The 20,832-nt window shown below is 40.1% G+C and overlaps 1 protein-coding gene across 6 annotated transcripts in view; it reads right to left on the minus strand.

The window, feature by feature from the left end:
* The window catches only part of LOC122550120 (actin-related protein 3B), a 169,380-nt gene that overhangs the window by 113,462 nt on the left and 35,086 nt on the right, over positions 1–20,832 (minus strand). For all 6 annotated transcript variants that reach the window (XR_006311742.1, XM_043690734.1, XM_043690732.1 and 3 more), the window contains exons 2-3: positions 9,788–9,843; positions 3,577–3,701 (exon numbers count right to left, since the gene is read on the minus strand). Coding sequence is in view for 5 of the 6 variants with exons in the window: in XM_043690734.1 (XP_043546669.1) it covers positions 3,577–3,701; positions 9,788–9,843 (181 nt within the window). In the remaining variant the exon portion in view is untranslated. The remainder of the gene's footprint in view (positions 1–3,576; positions 3,702–9,787; positions 9,844–20,832) is intronic.

The raw sequence follows: 20,832 nt of genomic DNA on the forward strand, positions 1-20,832 counted from the left end.
GATTCTTGGTAGTGTAGATGAGCAGAGAGATCTCGGTGTCCAGGTACACAGATCCTTGAAAGTTGCCACCAGGTTGACAGGGTTTTTAAGAATGCATACAGTGTTTTAGATTTTATTAACAGAGTGTTCGAGTTCCGGAACCATGAGGTTATACTACAGCTGTACAAAACTCTGGTGCAGCCGCACTTGGAGTATTGTGTACAGTCCCGGTCACCACATTATAAGAAGGATGTGGAAGCTTTGGAAAGGGTGCAGAGGAGATTTACCAGGATGTGCCTGGTATGGAGGGAAGGTCTTACAAGGAAAGGCTGAGGGACTTGAGGCTGTTTCATTGGAGAGAAGAAGGTTGAGAGGTGACTTAATAGAGACATATAAGATGATCAGAGGGTTAGATAGGGTGGACAGGGAGAGCCTTTTTCCAAGTATGGTGATGGCAAGCACGAAGGGGCATAGCCTTAAATTGAGGGGTGGTAGATCTAGGACAGATGTCAGAGGTAGTTTCTTTACTCAGAGAGTAGTAAGGGTATGGAATACTTTGCCTGCAACAGTACTTGATTTGCCAACTTTAAGTGCATTTAAGTCGTCATTGGACAGGCATATGGGTGTACATGGAATAGTGTAGGTTAGATGGGCTTCAGATTGGTATGACAGGTCGGCGCAAAATCGAGGGCCGAAGGGCCTGTACTGCGCTGTAATGTTCTATGTTCTATGTTAAGAACATGCAGATCCTGGGCCTCCTCCACCACCAAATCGTTACCACCCAACGCCTGTAGGATGAACGCCTCATATTCCGCCTTGGAACCCTGCAACCACACGGGATCAATGTGGATTTCAACAGCTTCCTCATTCCCCACCCCCCACATTATCTCAATCCCAAGCCTCCAACTTGACACCACCCTCCTGACCTGTCCATGACTCACCCCTCTGACCTATCACCTTCATCCACCTACCTCTTTCTCAGCTATTTCCCCCAACCCCACCGTCCTCCCTTCTATCTCTCAACCCCCGGCCCACAAGCCTCATTCTTTATGAAGGGCTTATGCCTGAAACATCGATTCTCCTGCTCCTTGGATGCTGCCTGACCTGCTGTGCTTTCTCAGCACTACACTCTCAACCCTTATTCCAACGCCCTGTCTTCTATTAGTATATCACTTCCAACACCACCAGGGGTCCAAACATTTCAGACCACTGCTACACAATTGTGAAAATTGCCCACTGTTCTATCCCCTGCCCTCATTTTGGGAACTCTGACCACAATGCCATGTTCTTCTCTTGAATTACAGGCAAAAGCTCAAGCAGAAGACTCCCTCGCAGATATAGGTCCAGTGCTGGTCGGAGGAGGCAGACGATCAATTCCGGTGCTGTCTGGAATCAGCTGATTGGACCATGTTCAAACAGTCTGCAGGTACCTTAGACGAGTGTGCCACCACCGTCACGGACTTTATCAGCAAGTGTGTGGAGGACTGCGTACCGAGGAAGTCAATCGGGGTGTTCCCCAACAGGAAACCCTGGATGAATCAGTACATACAGAACCTGCTAAAAGCCAGGCATGAGGCCTTCAGGTCAGGAGACCCAATTAAATATATGGAATCCAAGTATGACCTTTGTAGAGCCATTAAGACAGCCAAGGACCAATACCGATCCAAACGAGAGACTCAGACAGACACCCAGCAACTATGGCAAGGACTGAATGACATCACAGGTTCTAAAAGAGACAGTGCAAGATAGCAGATGATGACATATCCCTCCCAGATCATCTCAATGCCTTCTATGCTCGCTTTGAGCAGAATTTTGGCAGAGAGGTAACACCTATTCCAACAAGCCCTGACAACCTATCCCAACAGTCACTTCATCAAAGGTCGGATCAGTTTTCCATTGTGTGAATTCAAGGAAAGTGATGGGACCAGACAGAATACCAGGCCATGCACTCAGAGCATGCAATAGATCAACTGGCAGAGATCTTCTCGGACATCTTCAGCCTCTCCCTGCAGCAGGCTACTGTCTCTGCCTGTTTCGAGAGGGCCAACATCAACCCTGTGCCTAAGAAGGCTCAGGCAGCATGTCTCAATGACTCCCACTCAGTGGCCTTAACTTTGGTGGTCATGAAGTGCTTTGAAAGGCTGGTCATGGCATTAATCAACTCCAGCCTCCTCACTACTCTTGGCCCACTCCAATTTGCCTATCGGACCAACAGATCCATATCAGTTGCCATATCACTTGCCGTTCACTCCTCCCTAGGACATCTTAACACCAAGAACATCTATGTAAGAATCCTACTCATTGACTACAGCTCAGCCTTCAACACTATTATCCCCTCGAGACTGATTACTAAACTTAGTGATCTCAGACTAAGCCCCACTCTCTGCAACTGGGTCCTCAGTTTCCTGACCCACAGGCCACAATCAGTGAAGATTGGGGACAATATTTTATCCTTATACCTACACATTAACAGCACAGAGGTGGAACAAGTGGAGAGTGTCAAGCTCCTGGGAGTGGTCATCCACAACAAGCTTTCTTGGATTCTTCACGTGGACGCACTGGTTACAAAGGACCAACAATGTCTCTTCTTCCTCAGGCAGCTGAGAAAATTTGAAATGATGGCAAATACCCTTGCTAACTTTAATATGTGCGCCATCGAGAGCATTCTGTCTAGATGTATCACTACCTGGTATGGCACTGTACCATTCAAGATCGGAGACAGTTACAGAGAGTCGTGAGCTCAGCCCCGACAATCACATTTAATGTCTATCTATAGTTGCCCTTGAAGGAGGTCATGAGCTGCTGCCTTAACCACTGCAGTCCACACAATGCCATGAGGGAGGGCATTCCAGAACTTCTATCCAGTGATCTTGAGGTAGCAGCAATATATTTACAAATCAGGATCATGAGTGGCTTGGAAGAAGTTGTGCCCTATACTTTAAGGTCAAGGTAACAATATATATCTTTACCTAGAGAGTCCTTAGAATGTGGAAATCATAACTAAATTGAGTACCAAGACAAAGATCAGAAAACTGATCAACAAGAAGCTGGATAACATGATGGGTGAAGAGAACAGAAAGTATGCTGATATGGTTTGATAGAATGCAAGGTTGTGTGGTGACTAAAAACCAATATAGGCACATTGTGTGCTGTAAATTCTATGCAATGCTTCAAAGAGAAATTTTCAACAAACATTAAAGTCCTTCTGTCACTCATCAGCTTTGCCCCAAGGAAAAGCTATGTCAGCAAGGTGAAACTTTAGGAGTGTCAATATGTCCAAATTATTACATAGAAATACCAACATAGACACAGGTAATTTTTGTTTCATTAATCTATGTTCACTTATCAACACCCTTGTAGGATTGGTTTATAACCTGATCCACAGTTTTTCACAGTATAGCAGCACAAATGATCTGACATCTCTAAAATGAGTGCCTGTAATCAGCCTTGTGAAGCAAGAGAAAGAGTTAAGTGGCTGCCCATATAGTACAGTACTTTTTTTCCTTTTCCATCAAGAAAAATTGCTGGCCACATCAACCTCATAGCCCAGCTGCAATTATATATTGACAACAAGAAAGAGTAAAATTTTAAAATAACCTTTGTGGTATACGTTGGTTTATCTACAGCTTCATCACCTATGTAAAAGTCTAGGTCATCCACTCCCCTCACCAATCTTCGCTGTGCATTGTCACCTATCTTGGCTGATTCTTTGATGGCTATACCTGGGGAGGTACAAAACACAAGATTAATATTAATTACACCCACTGAAATACAGTCAATGTATTAGCATTATTGTAATTTGGCAAACTTTAAAAAGCTTATAGCTCAAAGTAACCATGGTAACTAATGTACGTGAATGATAGAAGCTAGCAATAACTACTTGATATCTTATTTATTCAGTTTAAGGAGAAAAAACATTGATTCTGTAAAAGGGCAAGGTTTTCAACCAGTAGTAACAGGAAATAATAAAAGCCAAGTGACTGTATTTACACAAACTTCTCAGCAACAATATAAATGTGCATCAAATTATCTATCACAATGATTTATGCATACAAACAATTATTTAAGAGAACTGAAAATGAATATTTCTCAGCCCTTCATGAGGTAAATAAAGACAATACATTTAAATTGCTCCAATAAAAGCCTTTACAAATTGCACAAAATCAGCAGTGAACCAAACAAAGGAGGGCATTGAGCGCAATGTGTCCTGCTGCTTCTTGAAAAGAGCTGTCTAATTAGTCCATTTCCTTTGTTGTTTCCCAACAACTCTATCAACTGCTTTGCTTCAGTAATAATCTGATTATTTTTTTTGAAACTTTCCATTGCATTATAATCATCTTCTTTTAGACAATGCAGATTGAAGATCACAAAAACTGTTGCATGAAACAGAAAATCTCTGGTTCTTTTGGCTTCATTGAAATCTGTGTCATAAGACATAGGAGCACATGTAGGCCATTCAACCCATCAAATCTGCTCCACCATTCAATACAATCATGGCTGATTTGATAATCCTCAACCTCACTTTCAGTCTTTTTCCCTATAACCTAATTCCCTGACTGATTAAACCTTAGTCAATCTCAGCCTTGAATATACTCAATGACCAGGTCTCAACAGCCCGCTGTGGTAAGAATTCCACAGATTAACACCCTCAGAGAAGAAATTCTACTTCATTCTTATCTTAAAAGAATGACTACTTATTATAAGACTATGCTTTCTGGTCCTAAACTCTTCCAGAAGGGAAAAAAAAATCCACCGTACAAACTTCTCAGCAACAATATAAATATGCATCAAATTATCTATCACAATGATTTATGCATACAAACAATGTAAGGTGAATATCCCAGAAGCAACACAGCTGGTCAAACCACTCGGTTTTAAACAAAACATAATTTATTTGCATAAAAACCAAAGAAAACCGAATTTAAAATAACATAACTACTTGAAAACACAACCAACATGAAAGTGCAACTTAACAAAGCTGTTACAATTTCCGACAACATCACATTAACACATCCTTTGGCAAAAATGATAAATTCAAACACACGTTCTTACAGGAGAGAGATGTCAGAGAAAGAGAGGATCAGCATGGAGCTGTTTTTGGGTCCCCAGCTAAAGCCAAAACTAGAAAACTGAACTAGGAGAACTGGCCACTCCCCTTTCATTGTACAAGTGTTCAAAAAAAAGCCTGAAAGCCTTTTCTGATTACTAACTTAGGCAGCATCTGTTAGCCATTATTAAAGTAGCCAATTCAGACAATTCAGCACCTCTACCTTTATGACCCCTCTCAAAAAAATCCAAGGACAGAATAACCTTGTTAAAAGAGCAGCATCATCACACCTCCCCCCTTAAAAAAGAGCCATCAATATCCAAAGATGGCTTCATTTTAAAACTACTTAATCTTTCATTGTTTGTACACAATAACACATATACATTACATTGACTGTAAACATGCAAACATGCACTACTACATTCTACTTCTGTCCGTTTACTCCTGCCACCGAACGCCTCCATTTCTCATCCAAGTTTCAACAATACATCGGCAATCACGTTTTCACATCCTGCCAAATGCACAATTTTCAAATTAAATGGCAGTAATAACATGCTCCATTTAAACAGTCTGGAATTTTTGTCCTTAAATTTCTCCACAAACTTCAATGGGTTATGATCAGTGTATTTGATTCTCTCAAATACATTACTCATAACATAAACATTGAAATGTTGTAACGCCAACACCAAGCTCAAAGTCTCTTTCTCTATTGTTGAATATTCCTGCTGATGAATGTTCAGTTTCCTGGAGAAATATCTGAAAGGTTTTTCTATCTTCTCATCATCTACCTGTAATAGTACAGCACCGATACCCACATCACTCACATTGATAGCCACCTTGAATGGCTTTGCTTAATTAGGTCTGGCTAATACTGGGACAGTGGTTAACACAGCTTTCAGGCTGTCAAATGACTTCTGACAGTCTCCTGTCCACTGAAACGTTTTGCCTTCCTTTAGTAATACAATGAGTGGAGCAACCACACTGTTAAAATTTGGTTTGAGTTTCCAATAAAATCCATTCAATTCCAGAATCGTAGTACTGCTCTTTTTGTCGATGGTATGGGAAACTCATCAATTACCTTTGTTTTTGCATTCTCTGGGGCCATTTCTCCATGCCCAATAACATGGCCCAGAAAGGTGACTTGGGCTTTCATAAATTCACTTTTCGCTAGGTTTATCATCAAGCCTGCTTCCCGAAGTTGATCAAATAATTCTGATAAATGTTGCAAATGTTCCTCTCACGTGTGACTAAAAATCACCAGGTCATCAATACTTACCACACAATTTGGTAAACCAGAAGTTACCTTATTGGTTAGTTTTTGAAATATGGCTGGTGCATATTTCGTATCAAATGGCATGACTTTAAACAATACAGTCCATTCGGCAATGCGAAAGCCAAAATTGACTTTGCTCTTTCAGGCAAAGGTACCTGCCAGTATTCTCTGAGTGAGAAATATAAGTTGTTTGTCCCACCTTTTCAACACAGTCTTCCAAACGTGGAATCGGATATGAATCAGACTTTGTACTGCATTGACTTTGAGATAGTCCACACATAACCATTGGGTTCCATCTTCTTTTGGAACCATTACTATGGGTGAGCTCCAGTCTCTGCAACTCACGTTGATTATGTCATCTTGGAGCATGCGTTCAATCTCCATTTGAACCTATGCTAACTTTAGAGGGTTAAGCCTTTAAGGATGTTGCAATATCCCATAAATGCACCACTTGGCAAAAAAGTAAATTTAAATACAGTTTCTTACAGGAGAGAGATGTCAGAGAGAGAGAGAGAGAATCAGTATGGAGTTGTTTCTTGGGTCCCCAGCTAAAACTAACCCGAAACTAGAAAGAATCCCTTAACTGGGAGAACTGGCCTATCTTCTTTCAATGTACAAGTTTTTTTTTATTTTAAAAAAAATCTGAAAGCTTTTTCTGATTGTTAACTTAGGAAACATCTGTTAGCCATTATTAAAATAGCCAGTTCAAATACTACTTCAGCACCTCTGCCTTTATGACCCCTCTCAAAAAACAAGGACAGAATAGCCTTCTTGAAGGAGCAGCATCATCATACTAGTGCTGTGTACAGTTATAACAAAACCTTCCTTCTCTTATAACAAACGAAAGGACCATGGATGCTGTAAATCAAAAACAACAGATATTGCTGGAAAAACTCTGCAGGTCTGACAGCATCTGTGGAGAGGAAGCAGATTATACATTTTGGATCAAGTGACCCTTCCTTAGAACTACAAAAAACGCCAACGGGAATAGTTTCTCTCCATTTACTCTTTCAAGACCCCTAATGATTTTGAGAACCTACATCAAATTTCTTCTTAATCTTCTCCAAGAATAATCTTCTCCAATCTATCCATGAAATTCAAGTTTTTCATCTCCAGAAACAGTATCATGAATCAGTTCTGCAAATTACCTAATGCGTTCAAATCCTCCCTTAAATGCAGTACCTAGAACTGGATGCAGTACTCCAGTTGAAGCTAACCTCGTGTTTTATTCAATTTTATCACAGCTTCTTTGCTTTTGTATCCTATTCATAAAGCCTGTGATGCTATAGGCACTTTTTCAACCTTTCCTGCTGCCTTCAAATGATTTGTGTAAATGTACTAGGAGAAAGTGAGGACTGCAGATGCTGCAGATTAGAGTTGAAAAGTGTGGAGCTGGAAAAGTACAGCAGGTCAGGCAGCATCCGAGGAGCAGGAGAATCGATGCTTCGGGCATAAGCCCTTCACCAGGAATGTGGGAGGGAAGGGAGTTGACAGATAAATAGGAGGGGGATGGGGCTGAAGGGAAACCCCAAGGTCCCTCTGCCATGCAACCCCTATAGAACTCTAACCTTTATTTTATCCTGTCTCTCCTCACTCATCTTACAAAGATGCATTAATTCACCCTTCTCTGAATTAAATTTCATCTTCCATTTACACATGCTTGATTTTGTCTTTTTGAAAGTTACCAATATGCTCCTCTCAGCCCACAGCTCTTCCATGTTTTATATTGGCTACAAACTTTAAGATCACTCAAATCTAGGTCATTAATGCACATCAGGAAGAACAAACATCCAAACATTGACGCCTGGGAAACTCTTGGTATACCTTACTCTAGTCAAAAGCCAACCATTCAGTATTTCTTTCTGTTTTCTGTCACTGATCAAGTTCTACTTTCATATGGCTACTGTTTCTTTTACTCATGGACTTGCTTTTCTGAGAAGCCTGTTATGCGGCATTTTATCAAATATTTTTTGGAAATCTACATACATCACATAAACCATGGTCTCCTCATCCAGCTTCTATCACCTCGTTAAAACACTCTACCAAGCTAGTTAAACATAATATATCCTCAACAAATCCATGTTAGCGTTCTTTAATTTTGTTTCAAATTACCTTTCCATAAGCCTTCCCAACAGCCAGATTAATCTGTGGCCTGTATACCTTTTCTTAAGCAATGGTATAACATTTTCAATTCTCCAGTCCTCTGGCACTGATAATCTAAAGAATTTTGTAAGATTAAGACCAGCTGCTCTGTAAATTTCCAGCCTTATTTTCTTGGTACCCCTGGATACGTTTAACCTTATTATGGTGCCTTACTAACAGTTAAGTACAGCCTTTCTAGTGAAATAGCTAAGGTTTCCTCATTGAATGTTTTTAAAGCTAAGATAGATAATTTTTTGAACAGTAAAGGAAGTAAGGGTTATGGCGAGAGGGTGGGTAAGTAGAGCTGAGGCCACAAAAAGATCAGCCATGATCTTATTGAATAGCGGAGCAGGCTCAAAGGATGAGATGGCCTTCTCCTGCTCCTGGTTCTTATGTTCTTATGTTCTAACACCTCTTTTTTTGTATATTTCTCATTTACCGAGTGTACTATGACTTGGGAAGCTTCTAATGGTGCAATGCGTCAATTATTCATCACTTCAGAAGTGCCTCAGGGTAGATTTTTTTAATGACACTGTTCAAAGATGTTATTACACATCCCTGGAGCACATGAGATTCAAACTCAGGTTTCCTGGTTCAAACACAGGAACAACACTCCCCTGTGCCCATATCCTAGGATCAATCACTTTCAGCTACTTCAATGATCTCCACTCAATCATAAAGTCAGAATTGAGGAGGATCATGCAAAGTTCATGATTCCTCAAACTCTGAAGCCATCCACGTCCAAATGCAATTGATCCTGGAAAATATCCATGCTTCAGCTAAAAGATGGCAAGTAATATTCACACCACACAAGTCTCAGGCAATGAATATAGTCTGGCCTACATGTGACTCCAGACCCACAGCAATGTGATTGACTCTTAACAAACCGTTAGGAATTAAGGATGGACAATAAATGCAGGCCTAGCCAGCAATATCTTCCTCCTGTGAATATATAAGCAAAGTCCTGCAACTCCCTTCCTAACAGCACAGTGTGTACACCTAAACCTCGAGAACAGCATTGGTTCAAGGAGGCAACTCACCACTATTTTCTCAAGAGCAGTTAGGATTGGGCAGTAAATGCTGATCTAGCCAGTGATGTCCACATCCATAGAATGAAAAAGGAAAAGGATTAGTAGCAACAGTTCACCAGAGATTCTATAATGTGCCATTCTATTGAAATAACAGTCTCAAAACATCACAAAGGTTGTTTTAGATAAAATTTAGGATTTCCCCTCTCTCAGTATTAAATTAGTCTTACAACATTTCCTTCCAATAGAATAAAAAGTATGCAATACAGGTCTTAAAATAGTAAAACTGGAGAAATTATAAAGTATGCTTATACTTACATGAAGGAATGATGAACTGTGGTTCAGTGTTACCTGCATAGCCAAGCTTTGTATATCTGAGGGGGGAAATGGAAAAACATTCTACTTAGCCATTTATTTTTAAAAAGTTAAAGTCACAAATAGTTAACATTTCACTTTTTTTTTGAGAAAACCTACAAAAAAGTCTCATTTGAAAATGTTTTGAAACCATATGCAAAAAGCAGACAAAGGTAAAAAATTAACTATGCAGGAAATGACAGGCTGTTTAGCCTATCATCAGTAGTGGGGATAATGCTAGAGTCTTTTACAAAAGGCGTGATAACAGAAAATTTGGAAAACATTAATGGGATTAGACAAAGCCAGCATAGGTTTATGAAAGGCAAATCATACGTATCAAATCTACTGGTGTTTTTGGAGGATGTAAGTCGTAGAATAGATAAGGCAGAGCTTGTGGGAATGGCACAGTTGGATTTTTAGAAGGCGTTTGATCAGATATGGGCCAGGTGCTGGCAGGTGGGACTAGATTGGGTTAGGATATCTGTTCAGCATGGACAGGTTGGACCGAAGGGTCTGGTTCCATGCTGTACATCTCTATGCTCTATGACTCTATCTCCCATAACAGGTTACCAGGCAACGTTAGAGCACATAGAATGGGATAATACATTGACATGGATTGAGAATTAGTTGGTAGACAGAGTAAATGGATCTTTTTCCTAGGGAAGATACTGACTAGTGGGACACTGCACAGATAAATCTTTGGGCCCCAATTATTCAGTAAATATATGTATACTCTGGATTGGGGAACCAAATTCAACATTTCCAAATTTGCTGATGTGATAAAACTGGACATGTTTGAACATTGAGGAGGACGCTAGGAGGTTTCAAAGAGATCTAGACAAGTTGAGTGAGTGGGAAAAAGATGACAGATACAGTACAATGTGGCTAAATGTGAAGCTATACATGTCAGCGTGAAAAGGGAGGAATATTATTTAAATGACTATATATACCGGGATATATAGGTGTCCAAAAGTTCTCAGTGTCCTTGTATTTTCAATGAAAATAGGCAGCCCCTACAAAAGGTTATACTTGCCATAAAGGGAATGTAACGGAGGTTCATTAGGCTTTTACCAGGGATGGCAGGACTGTCCTATGAGGAGAGATCAGTTTGGCTGGTGCTTTATTCACTAGAGTTTAGAAGAATGAGAAGGGATTGAATGAAACATATAAAATTCTCATAAGGTCAGACAGACTAAATCCAGAGAGCCTAGGACCAGGGGATACTGTTTCAGGATATGGGGTAGACCATATAGGACTTAGATGAAGAAACACTTCTTCACTTAAAGGATATTAAACCTGTGGAATTCTCCAGCACAGTAGGCTGTGGAGGCCAAGTCATTGAACTGTGCTATTGCTTGGCAACAGCAAACCAATGACATACAAAAAGGTCAAATAGTCCAGAAGGCCCATTAGTCAGCATGGTCTATGCCACAATATGAAGGACTGCTGGACATGAGATTCAATGAACTCATGTAATTGTTTTGAAGTTAAAGTTAATGTTAGTTTATTTTTAGCAGTTTGTTTTAGGTGTCTCAGAGAAAGGGATTACCCAAAGCCAAAAAGCATGTAAGAACTGCACAGAAATTCACTGAAAGTAAACATGTGGCAGCTGTACTAATGCGAATTTGAGCAAGAAGCCTGAGTAGTGCAGTATTCATTGAGGTTTAGATGCATGTAATGTTATTGCTCGGATAAAAGGAATAGTGTGAATTTGAATACTTTTCTGACGTATGTAATGACATCTTTCCAATATTTTGATTCAACTAGTGTGATATATTTCATTTTATTCCTTTCGTGTTAGAAGTACACTGGCAGCATCTCCACAGTTAAAAAAAAATTAGAATCCAACAAGCCTATGTTTTATTCTGACTTGTGCAGTGTTAATTTATAGTTGGGATCACAAAATATTCTTGTGGCCATTACATGTAACTATTGTAAACTGAAGCAAAAAGTTTACCGATCCTGACAGAAGTAGGTCGGCAGGTGTTGAAATTGCATGCCATGGCAGTAATATCATACGTGCCACATAATCACCTGTAGGATCAAATTACTGCAGGTACTGGAATCTGTACAGAAAGCAACATATGCCAGAGATCACAGTAGGGCAGACAACATCCATGAAGAGAAAGCAAGCTAATGTTTTGAGTCTAGATTTGATGAAGAATCATCTGGACTTGAAACATTAGCTTGCTCTCTCTCCAAAGATGCTATCTGAGCCGCTGCGATCTCCAGCATTTGTTATTTTCAGTACATACTCCCCTGTGCAAGTTTCTTATACCCAGAGATGAACTGAAGTTCGTAGGGAGCTAATTTGATTTGATTTGAATTTTTATTGTTACATGTACCGAGATATAGTGAAACGTATGTTTTGAGTGCTAACCAGAAAAATCATACCTCACACAAATACAGCAGGGTAACAGAACAGAATGCAGAATATAATGTTACAGCAACAGAGAAGGTGCGGAGAAAGATCAACTCTAATACATGAGAGGTCTGTTTATAAGAGAGAAAGTGAGGACTGCAGATGCTGGAGATCAGAGTTGAGAATTTATAAGTTTAATAACAGCAGGGAAGAAATGTTCTTAAATCTGTTGGTATGTGTTTTCAGACTTTTGTATCTTCTTCCCGATGGAAAAGGAAGGAAAAGAATATAACCAGGCTGTGAGGGGGGTCTTTGATTATACTTTCCCAAGACAGAGGGAAGTGAGACAGAGCTAATGCAAGTAAGGCTGGTTTTCATGATGAACTGGGCTGCATTCACAACTCTCTGTAATTTCTTGCAGTCTTGGGAAAAGCAGTTGCCAAACCACACAGTGATGCATTTGGATAGGATGCTTTCTATGGTGCATCTATAAAAATCGGTCAGTCATTGTGGACATTCTGAATTTCCTTAGCCTTCTGAGGAAGTAAAGGTTTTGGTCTGTTTACTTGACTGTAGTGTTGTCATAGGGTGGCCTCACCACCCACTGTTAGCCACCCCAACTAGCAGTGGCAGGTGTTGAAGTTACCCTATGTCCACAGGAGGCCACATCCTCCACATCACCCCAGTATCGACCTGCTAAATCCAGACCCCGGCCCACCTTTCCAGGGTCTATACAATCAATCTCCAGCAAAAGCTTGGACTTACCAGTCTGGAGACCCATGATCTTGGAGACAATCTGTAGAGTTTTGGGCAGAGACTTTCACCAGTTGAAAGGAGATCCCACCTCCAAAATCTGCCAACCAACTAAAAGGACCGCATTTCCAATCACAGCAAAACTACTTGGGGCACTGGGCACTGCTCGGACTACTGGTAGTCTTCGAAAAAGGTGCATGCATCCAGATTTAAGACAAACCCAAAGTTTTGAGAGGGTAGTCCTGCAATATAAAAATGCCCAATTGCAATAAGTAAAGTTGAGGTACTCTACAGGGTCAAAGGCAGCAGGGATGTAAAAGCAGGTGAAAAGGGACAATGAATTATGATCACAATCCCAAGATATAACTGCAACTTTTTCAAAAGTTCATGTTGAAGATGATGTATTACCTCTTCATTCCGTTCCCAACAATTAAATAATCACATTGAAAAGGGATTGGTATTGTATGCTTGTCCCCTCACCTCTTCTCAGAGAAGGTCAGGACTGCGAATACTCGAGATCAGTGTCGAAGAGCGTGGTGGTGCTGGAAAAGCACAGCCGGTCAGGCAGCATCCGAGGAGCAGGACAGTTGGTATTTCAGGCATTCCTGATGAAGAGCTTATGCTCGAAACATTGACTCTCCCACTCCTCGGATGCTGTCTGACTGGCTGTGCTTTTTCAGCACCACACTTTTCGACCCCTCACCTCTTCGGCTTTATATTAATCTTAATTCCAGATTTTAAACTGCATTGAGATAGTCTCTTCAAGTTTTTTTATTAAAATGCTTGCTCATGTCAATAAAGGTCCTGCAGCAACATGGAAAGTGCCAACATCAAGAAAATACCTGACAATGTATAGATAACAAATTAGTAGTTTGGAGCCATGATACTCCTGCAACTAATTTGGTCAACTTCAGCTGAGGTGGGCAACTTCACATGCTACAACGTGCTGCTGCCAATGCAAGTAACAAGAGTAAATCATGGGGCAAAAGGAATGGAGGAATTTAAAACTTGCCCCATCATAAGTATTAATTGGGCATACAGCTAAAAAGCCCTGTACTTAATGCCTATTTCCTAGGGTCCTAAAGTTGACTGCAGTGCTAGATGACTTTAGCTCTGACGATGAGTCATTAAGACTCAAAACGTTACCTTGGTCTCCCTCCACTGTAATCTCCAGCTTTTGTTGTTTTCAGTAGATGGTAAGGGGTCCTACTCGTGAGCATAATGGGGTACATCACCAGTAAAACATGGGACACATTTGAACTAGGCTCCAGCCTGCAAGGTCTTTAATAAAACTGTATAAACTTTTATAGAATAATTTTTGAGTTTGAATTTTAAAATACTGACAAATGGGCCTTGGTTACTTCAGTGAAGAGTTTTCTCTTTAAGAATAAGTCAAAGCTTCCTTCCAGGGTAGTGACTTAATCCAGTATGTCTTAGAGAGCAGGTGACTGCACACCCATGTAATATTAACAGAAAGAAATTTATATTGTAAGTTTCTTTTTCAGTTTTTCAGTTCAATTAAAAATCACCAGCACTTAGAGCAAAAGCGAGTTTAATTTCTTTCCGAGCAATGGTTCAGAGAATAAGTTACCTCACCAGAAGGTTTAATTTGTCAAATTTCCAAAAGTTTGGTTAGAAATTTGCACTTTATTTGAACAAAAAAAAAATTAAGCTCTCAGATTTGTGAAAAGACCATATCAGCAGGTTTGGAAATGATGCATCGACTTGTCATCACAATACAAGGTCAAAAAACTGTCAGAAGTCAGTGAAGTAGAACTTCTCAGTGTTAAAATATGGGGTGTAATATTTCCAGTCTGCAGTTGATGCAATGGATCATGTCAGGAAATGAGTTGAAACTTTATTTTGCTGTGTTTTGTAGAATGTGCCAACTGCCTTCAATATTTAGATACTTGTTATTTTTTCATTCCTCTTTTGTGGAATTAACTTCCACAATGTTGTTCAAGGAACTGTTCAGCCTCATATGAAAATGTGTCAGCGATTCACCACCACAGTAATAAATTAAAAATGAAATGATCCATAAATCCAGATTTCATTCTGAAGAAGGGTCACTGGACCCGAAACATTAATTCTGATTTCTCTCCACAGATGTGTTTCCAGCAATTTCTTCTTTTGTTTCATTCTGGGACCTGACTTGTCCAATTGTACTGTCACATAGAACTATAACAATTTCAAAGAACACTCTCTCCTTCCCATTTAAGCACATGTTATGAAGCTGTGGGTGTACCTTTAAGAGAGTTACTAACAACAGAACTACCGGACAGCACCAAGTGTTTTCAATAAGGCAACAACGTAACACTGGGTTGAACAACTTGAGTAATTCGTTGCCTGGAGAGAAAAACAAATTCAAATCCAGCCAATCAGTGTAAATTATACCCCGATAAAAATACCAATTTCCAATCAAGTCTGAATTGAGTATACTGACAATCTTAAAAGCCAACGACATAATCCGATGCTCTGGGGTATAAGACCAGTGGAAAATTGAAGAGTTGAGAGTAGAACTGCTCAGCATGTAAACAGACTGCTTGAAAATAGCTCTCTCTTAAAAGTACCTTTTTGATCAATAAACTGTAATGCAGAAATTCCTAACAAGGAGAAAAGAAGACACAGAAACATCTGAAGACAAGAATCTAAGCTGCCTGGTTTTGAGATAAGAAGTGTTGTTTTGTAAATCTTATTTGGGAGTTTTATTGGACTAGTATTATAGAAGGAAAGGTAGAAGATAGGTTCAAGAAAGAAATTATAAATAATGGTTAGTTAATTATTCTCTGCTATACTTTAAGAAATAAAGTTGTTAATTTTTATTTTACATTGTTCTTGGCCACTCCAAATTTTACAGATTACTGCACGGGATAAATCTTTTCTGTGTTGCTGTTTTAAATTAAGCAGGAGAGTTTACCTCGTGTCGTTACACACATAATGTACACAGTTAATAAATTGTGCTGTTCATCAGTATGAAAACAGATCTGCCTCTCTCTCGTATGATCTCACTAAATAGCAGCATCAGTAACAGATATCTGGTTCAGTAAAACTTACATGTAAATCAATTTAATTCAAAGCAGTCACCAGCAAAAGAGAAATCCTCAGGAAAGGCCCTAAAGCAGAAGCAGCAAACCACTCTCATTGCCCCAGTGGAAGCTGAGGTCTGAAATTGATCAGGCAGACAGTCACCGCACAACAAAAAATCTGCATGCCTCAAAGTTACCCAGTCCAGGCCTCAGATGGTGGTGAGCAGCCACAAATAAACAATAGCAGCTTCAATGCAGACATAGCTCTCAAAACTGTGAAATATCCTTTCTTTACATTGATATATAGGGCAAAAGTAGACATTGGACTGCGGAAAAATTATACTGTAGTGGGGAACAAGGAAATTGCTGAGAAACTGAATAATCACTTTGCATCAGTCTTCACGGTGGAAAACATGAGTAATATCCCAAAGAGAGTCAGGGGTAAAGTTGAGTATGGTGACCATCACCAAGGAGAAAGTACTAGAAAAACTGAATGAACTGAAGGTGGATAAATCACCTTAATGGATGGACTAACCCCAGAGTTCTAAAGGAGATAGCTGAAGAGAAAGTCAAAGTGTTAGTGGTGATCTTTCAGAAATTATTAGAGTCAGGGACAGTCTCAGAGTACTGGAAAATCGCTAACATGACACACCTGTTTAAAAAGGGAGTAAGGCAAAGACTTACAGGCCGATTAGCCTAATCTTGGTAGTGAGTAAGATCTTAGAGTCCATTGTGAAGGATGAGATTTCTGAATACTTAGAAGTGTATGGTAAAATAGGCCAAAGTCAGCATGGTTTCATGAAGGGGAGGTCATGCCTGACAAATCTACTGATTCTTTGGGAAAGTAATGAGCAGATTAGACCAAGGAGAGTCAATGGATGTTATCTACCTGGATTTTAAGAAGGCTTTTGACCAGGTGCCACAAACGAGGTTGCTGAGCAAGATAAGGGCCTGTGGTGTTAGAGGCAAGGTGCTAGCATGAATAGAAGATTAGCTGTCTGGCAGAAAGCAGAGAGTGGACATAAAAGGGTCGTCTTTAGGATGGCAGCCAGTGACAAGTGGTGTTCCACAAGGGTCAGTTTTGTGACAACTTTTCACTTTATACATTAATGGTTCAGATGAAGGAACTGAGGGCATTTTGGCTAAGTTTGCAGGCAATACAAAGATAGGCAGAGGGATAGGTAGTATTGAGGGTAGAGGAGAGGTTGCAGAAGGATTTGGACAGGTTAGGACAGTGGGCAAAAAAGTAGCAGATGGAATACAATGTGGGAAAGTGTGAGGTTATGCAGTTTGGTAAGAAGAATAGAAGTATGGACTATTTTCTAAATGGGGAGAAAATTCAGAAGTCTGAATTGCAAAGAGACTTGGAAGTTCTCCTCCAAGATAAACTTGCAGGTTGAGTCTGTAGCTAGGAAGACAAATACAATATTGACATTTATTTGAGAGGACTTGAATATAAAAGCAGAGATGTTCTTCTGAGGCTCAATAAGGCTCTTATCAGACGACATTTGGAGCATTGTGCACAGTTTTGGGTCCCATATCTCAGAAAGGATGTACTGGCCCTGGAGCTTGTTCAGAGGAGGTTCACAAGAATATCCCAGGAATGAAAAGCTTAACGTATCAGGACTGTTTGAGGGCTCTGGGTCTATACTTGATGGAATCAAAACGTGTGGCACTGGCAAAGCACAGATGTTTCGGACATAAGCCTTCCTGATGAAGGGCTTATGCCTGAAAAGTTGACTCTCCTGCTCCTCGGATGCTGCCTGACCGGCTGTGCTTTTCCAGCGTCACACATTTTGACTCTGATCTCCAGCAGCTGCAGCCCTCACTTTCTCCTATTCTTGGAGTTTAGAAAGATAAGGGGGGACCTAATTAAAACTTACAAAATACTGAATGGCCTGGACAGAGTGGATTTTGGGAAGATGTTTCCATTGGTAGGAGAGACTAGGATGCAAGGGCACAGCATTAGAGTAAAAGAAACACCTTTTAGAACAGAGATAGGGAGAAACTTCTTCAGCCAGGGAGTGGTGAATCAGGTCATTGAGTATATTTAAGACAGAGATAGATAGATTCTGGATTGTCAAGCAGATCAAGGGTTATGGGGAGAAGGTGGGAAAATAGGGTTGAGAAACTTATCAGCCATGATTCAATGGCAGAGCAGACCCGATGGGCTGAATGGCCTAATTTCTGCTCCTACGTCTTATGGTCTTAGGTTTGGTACATGCATCGAGGTGAGTACCATAAAATTACATGAAAAAACTTACTGAAATTTTCCAGGAAACTAACTGGAATTGACAAAATTCAAAACTAAAAGTTATTTCAGACAGAACACTGTAATTTGATTACTTTTGAGAAGAATGGCCCTCAGTTAATTCACTTGATATAAATCTAAAGTGTCAACATATAATTTCCCACCAATGTTCAGGTGAACTTTAATGATCAGTGGAAAAATGAAGCTGATATATGAACAAACATGTGTATATGAGTAGATATATGTGACAGGAATAGGATTGTGCTTGGAGGGGTTTTCAATTTAACTGGGATCACCTTTGTGTGAAATGATTAGATGGAGTGGAATTTTGAAAGTGCCTCCAAGAGAGCTCTTTATGCCAGTATGTAGACAGTTCTACGAGATATGGGACATTACTTGACCTAATTCTAGGGAATAAAGCCAGTCAAGTGGTTGAAGTGTCAGTGCATGAGCATTTTTGTGATAGTGAGTATCCCTCTGTAAATTTTAAAGTCATTATGAAAACGGTTAAGGATAGAGCAGAAGTGGACCTAAATTGGGAGCAGGCCAATTTCAATATTATTAGACATGATCTGGTAATCATAGATTGGGTGCAGCTACTTTCCTAATGAAGGACTCTTGCCTGAAATGCCGATTCTCCTGTTCCTCAGATGCTGCCTGACCTGCTGTGCTTTTCTAGCACCACACTCTCGACTCTGATCTCCAGCATCTGCAGTCCTCACTTTCTCCCTTGCAGCTACCTTCAGGCAAGTCAACATTTGGTAGGGGAAGTATTTTAGAAGTAGTATAATGACAGTTCAGAACGAGGATGTTTCTCTAAGAGTGAAGGGTAAAGGCAGGAAATCCCTGGAAGTTGAGGGACATCAAGCATTTGATAAAGAAAAAGCAGAAAGTGTATGTTAAGTACAGAGCATTAAAACAGTGGAGGCCATTCATGGATATAGTGTATGTAAGGGGATGCTTAATAAGGAAATTAGGAGGACAGAGAGGGGCCATGGAGTGCGAAATAATTAAGGAAAGCTCCAAGGCATTTTATAAGTACACTCAGAGCAAAAGGATTTCTCGAGAAAGAGTGGACCTATTAGAGACCAAAGTGCAATCCATGCATGGAGCCAAAGGACATGGGTGAGGTCTTAAATTAATACTTCTCATCAGTACTCACAAAGAAAAAAGACATTGCAACTGATCTCAGTTGAGATGGTGAGATTCAAAAGCATGTTAAAATTAATAAAGAGGAGGTAATAGAAGTTTAAACAGGCATAAAGGTACATAAAACCAAAGCACCTGATGACATGTATCCCAGGCTGCTGTAAGAGGCAAGGGAGGATATTATGGGGCCCTGGAGAAGATACTTATTACTTGGCTGGCCACAGGTGAAGTGCCAGATAACTGGAGGATAGCTAATGTGGTTCCTTTGTTCAAGATGGGCAATTGGGATAGTCCAGGTAATTATAGTCTGACATCAATGGTAAGGATATTTTTGGAAAACATTCTGAAGGATAGCACTAATAACCACTTGAAAAGACAGGGATTGATCAGGGATAGTCAGCACAGAATTGTTGGAGGGCGATCCTGTCTGACTAATTTAATTCAGGATTTTGGAAAGGTAACTGCATATATTGATGAGAGTACTGCAGTTAATGTGGTTAACATGGACTTTAGTAAGGCCTTTGATAGGATCTGAAATGGAAAGCTGGTCCAAAAGGTAAAAGTCTATGGAATCCAAGGCAATTTGGCAAACTAGACACATAGTTGGCTTATAAATAGGAGGCAAAGGATAATGATAGAGGGTTGTTTTTGTGATTGGAAGACTAGCCAACGGTGTACCACAGGGATTAGGGCTGAGATCCTTGCTGAATGTTATGTACACTAATGACTTGGATGTGAAAGCAGACTGTCTAATTAGTAAATTTGCAGATGACACGAAAATTAATGGTGTTGTTGATGGTGAGGAGGTTGGTCTCAGGCCATAATCTGATATAGGTCAGCTGGTAAATTGGGCAGATCAATGGTAGATGGAATTTGCTCCAGATATGTGATGGATGATCCATTTTGCAAAGTATAATAAGGGAATGATTTATACAATGAATGGTAGCTCCCTAGGGATTGTTGAGGAACAAATGGACCCTGGTGTACATGTCCATAGTTGACTGAGAATGTCAACAAAGGTAGATAGAGTGATGAAGAAGGCATACATGATGTTTGCCTTCATTAGCCAGGTTGTAAAATATCTTATTTGGGACATTGTCAAAAGATTTCTGAAAATCCAAATAAGCTACATAAACCATTGGTTCCCCCAATCAACTCGAGTAATTACATCCTCAAAGAATTCTAGTAGATTTGTCAAGCATGATTTCCCTTTTGGAAATCCATGTATTACTGTTTTCTAAATGTTATAGAGTCATAGAGATGTACAGCATGGAAACAGACCCTTCAGTCCAACCTGTCCATGCTGACCAGATATCCCAACCCAATCTAGTCCCACTGCCAGCACCTAGCCCATATCCCTCCAAACCCTTCCTATTCATATACCCATCCAAATGCCTCTTAAATGTTGCAATTGTACCAGCCTCCACCACATCCTCTGGCAGCTCATTCCATACACGTACCACCCTCT

This window comes from Chiloscyllium plagiosum, chromosome 5, assembly GCF_004010195.1.
Source record: "Chiloscyllium plagiosum isolate BGI_BamShark_2017 chromosome 5, ASM401019v2, whole genome shotgun sequence".
NCBI lineage: Eukaryota > Metazoa > Chordata > Chondrichthyes > Orectolobiformes > Hemiscylliidae > Chiloscyllium > Chiloscyllium plagiosum.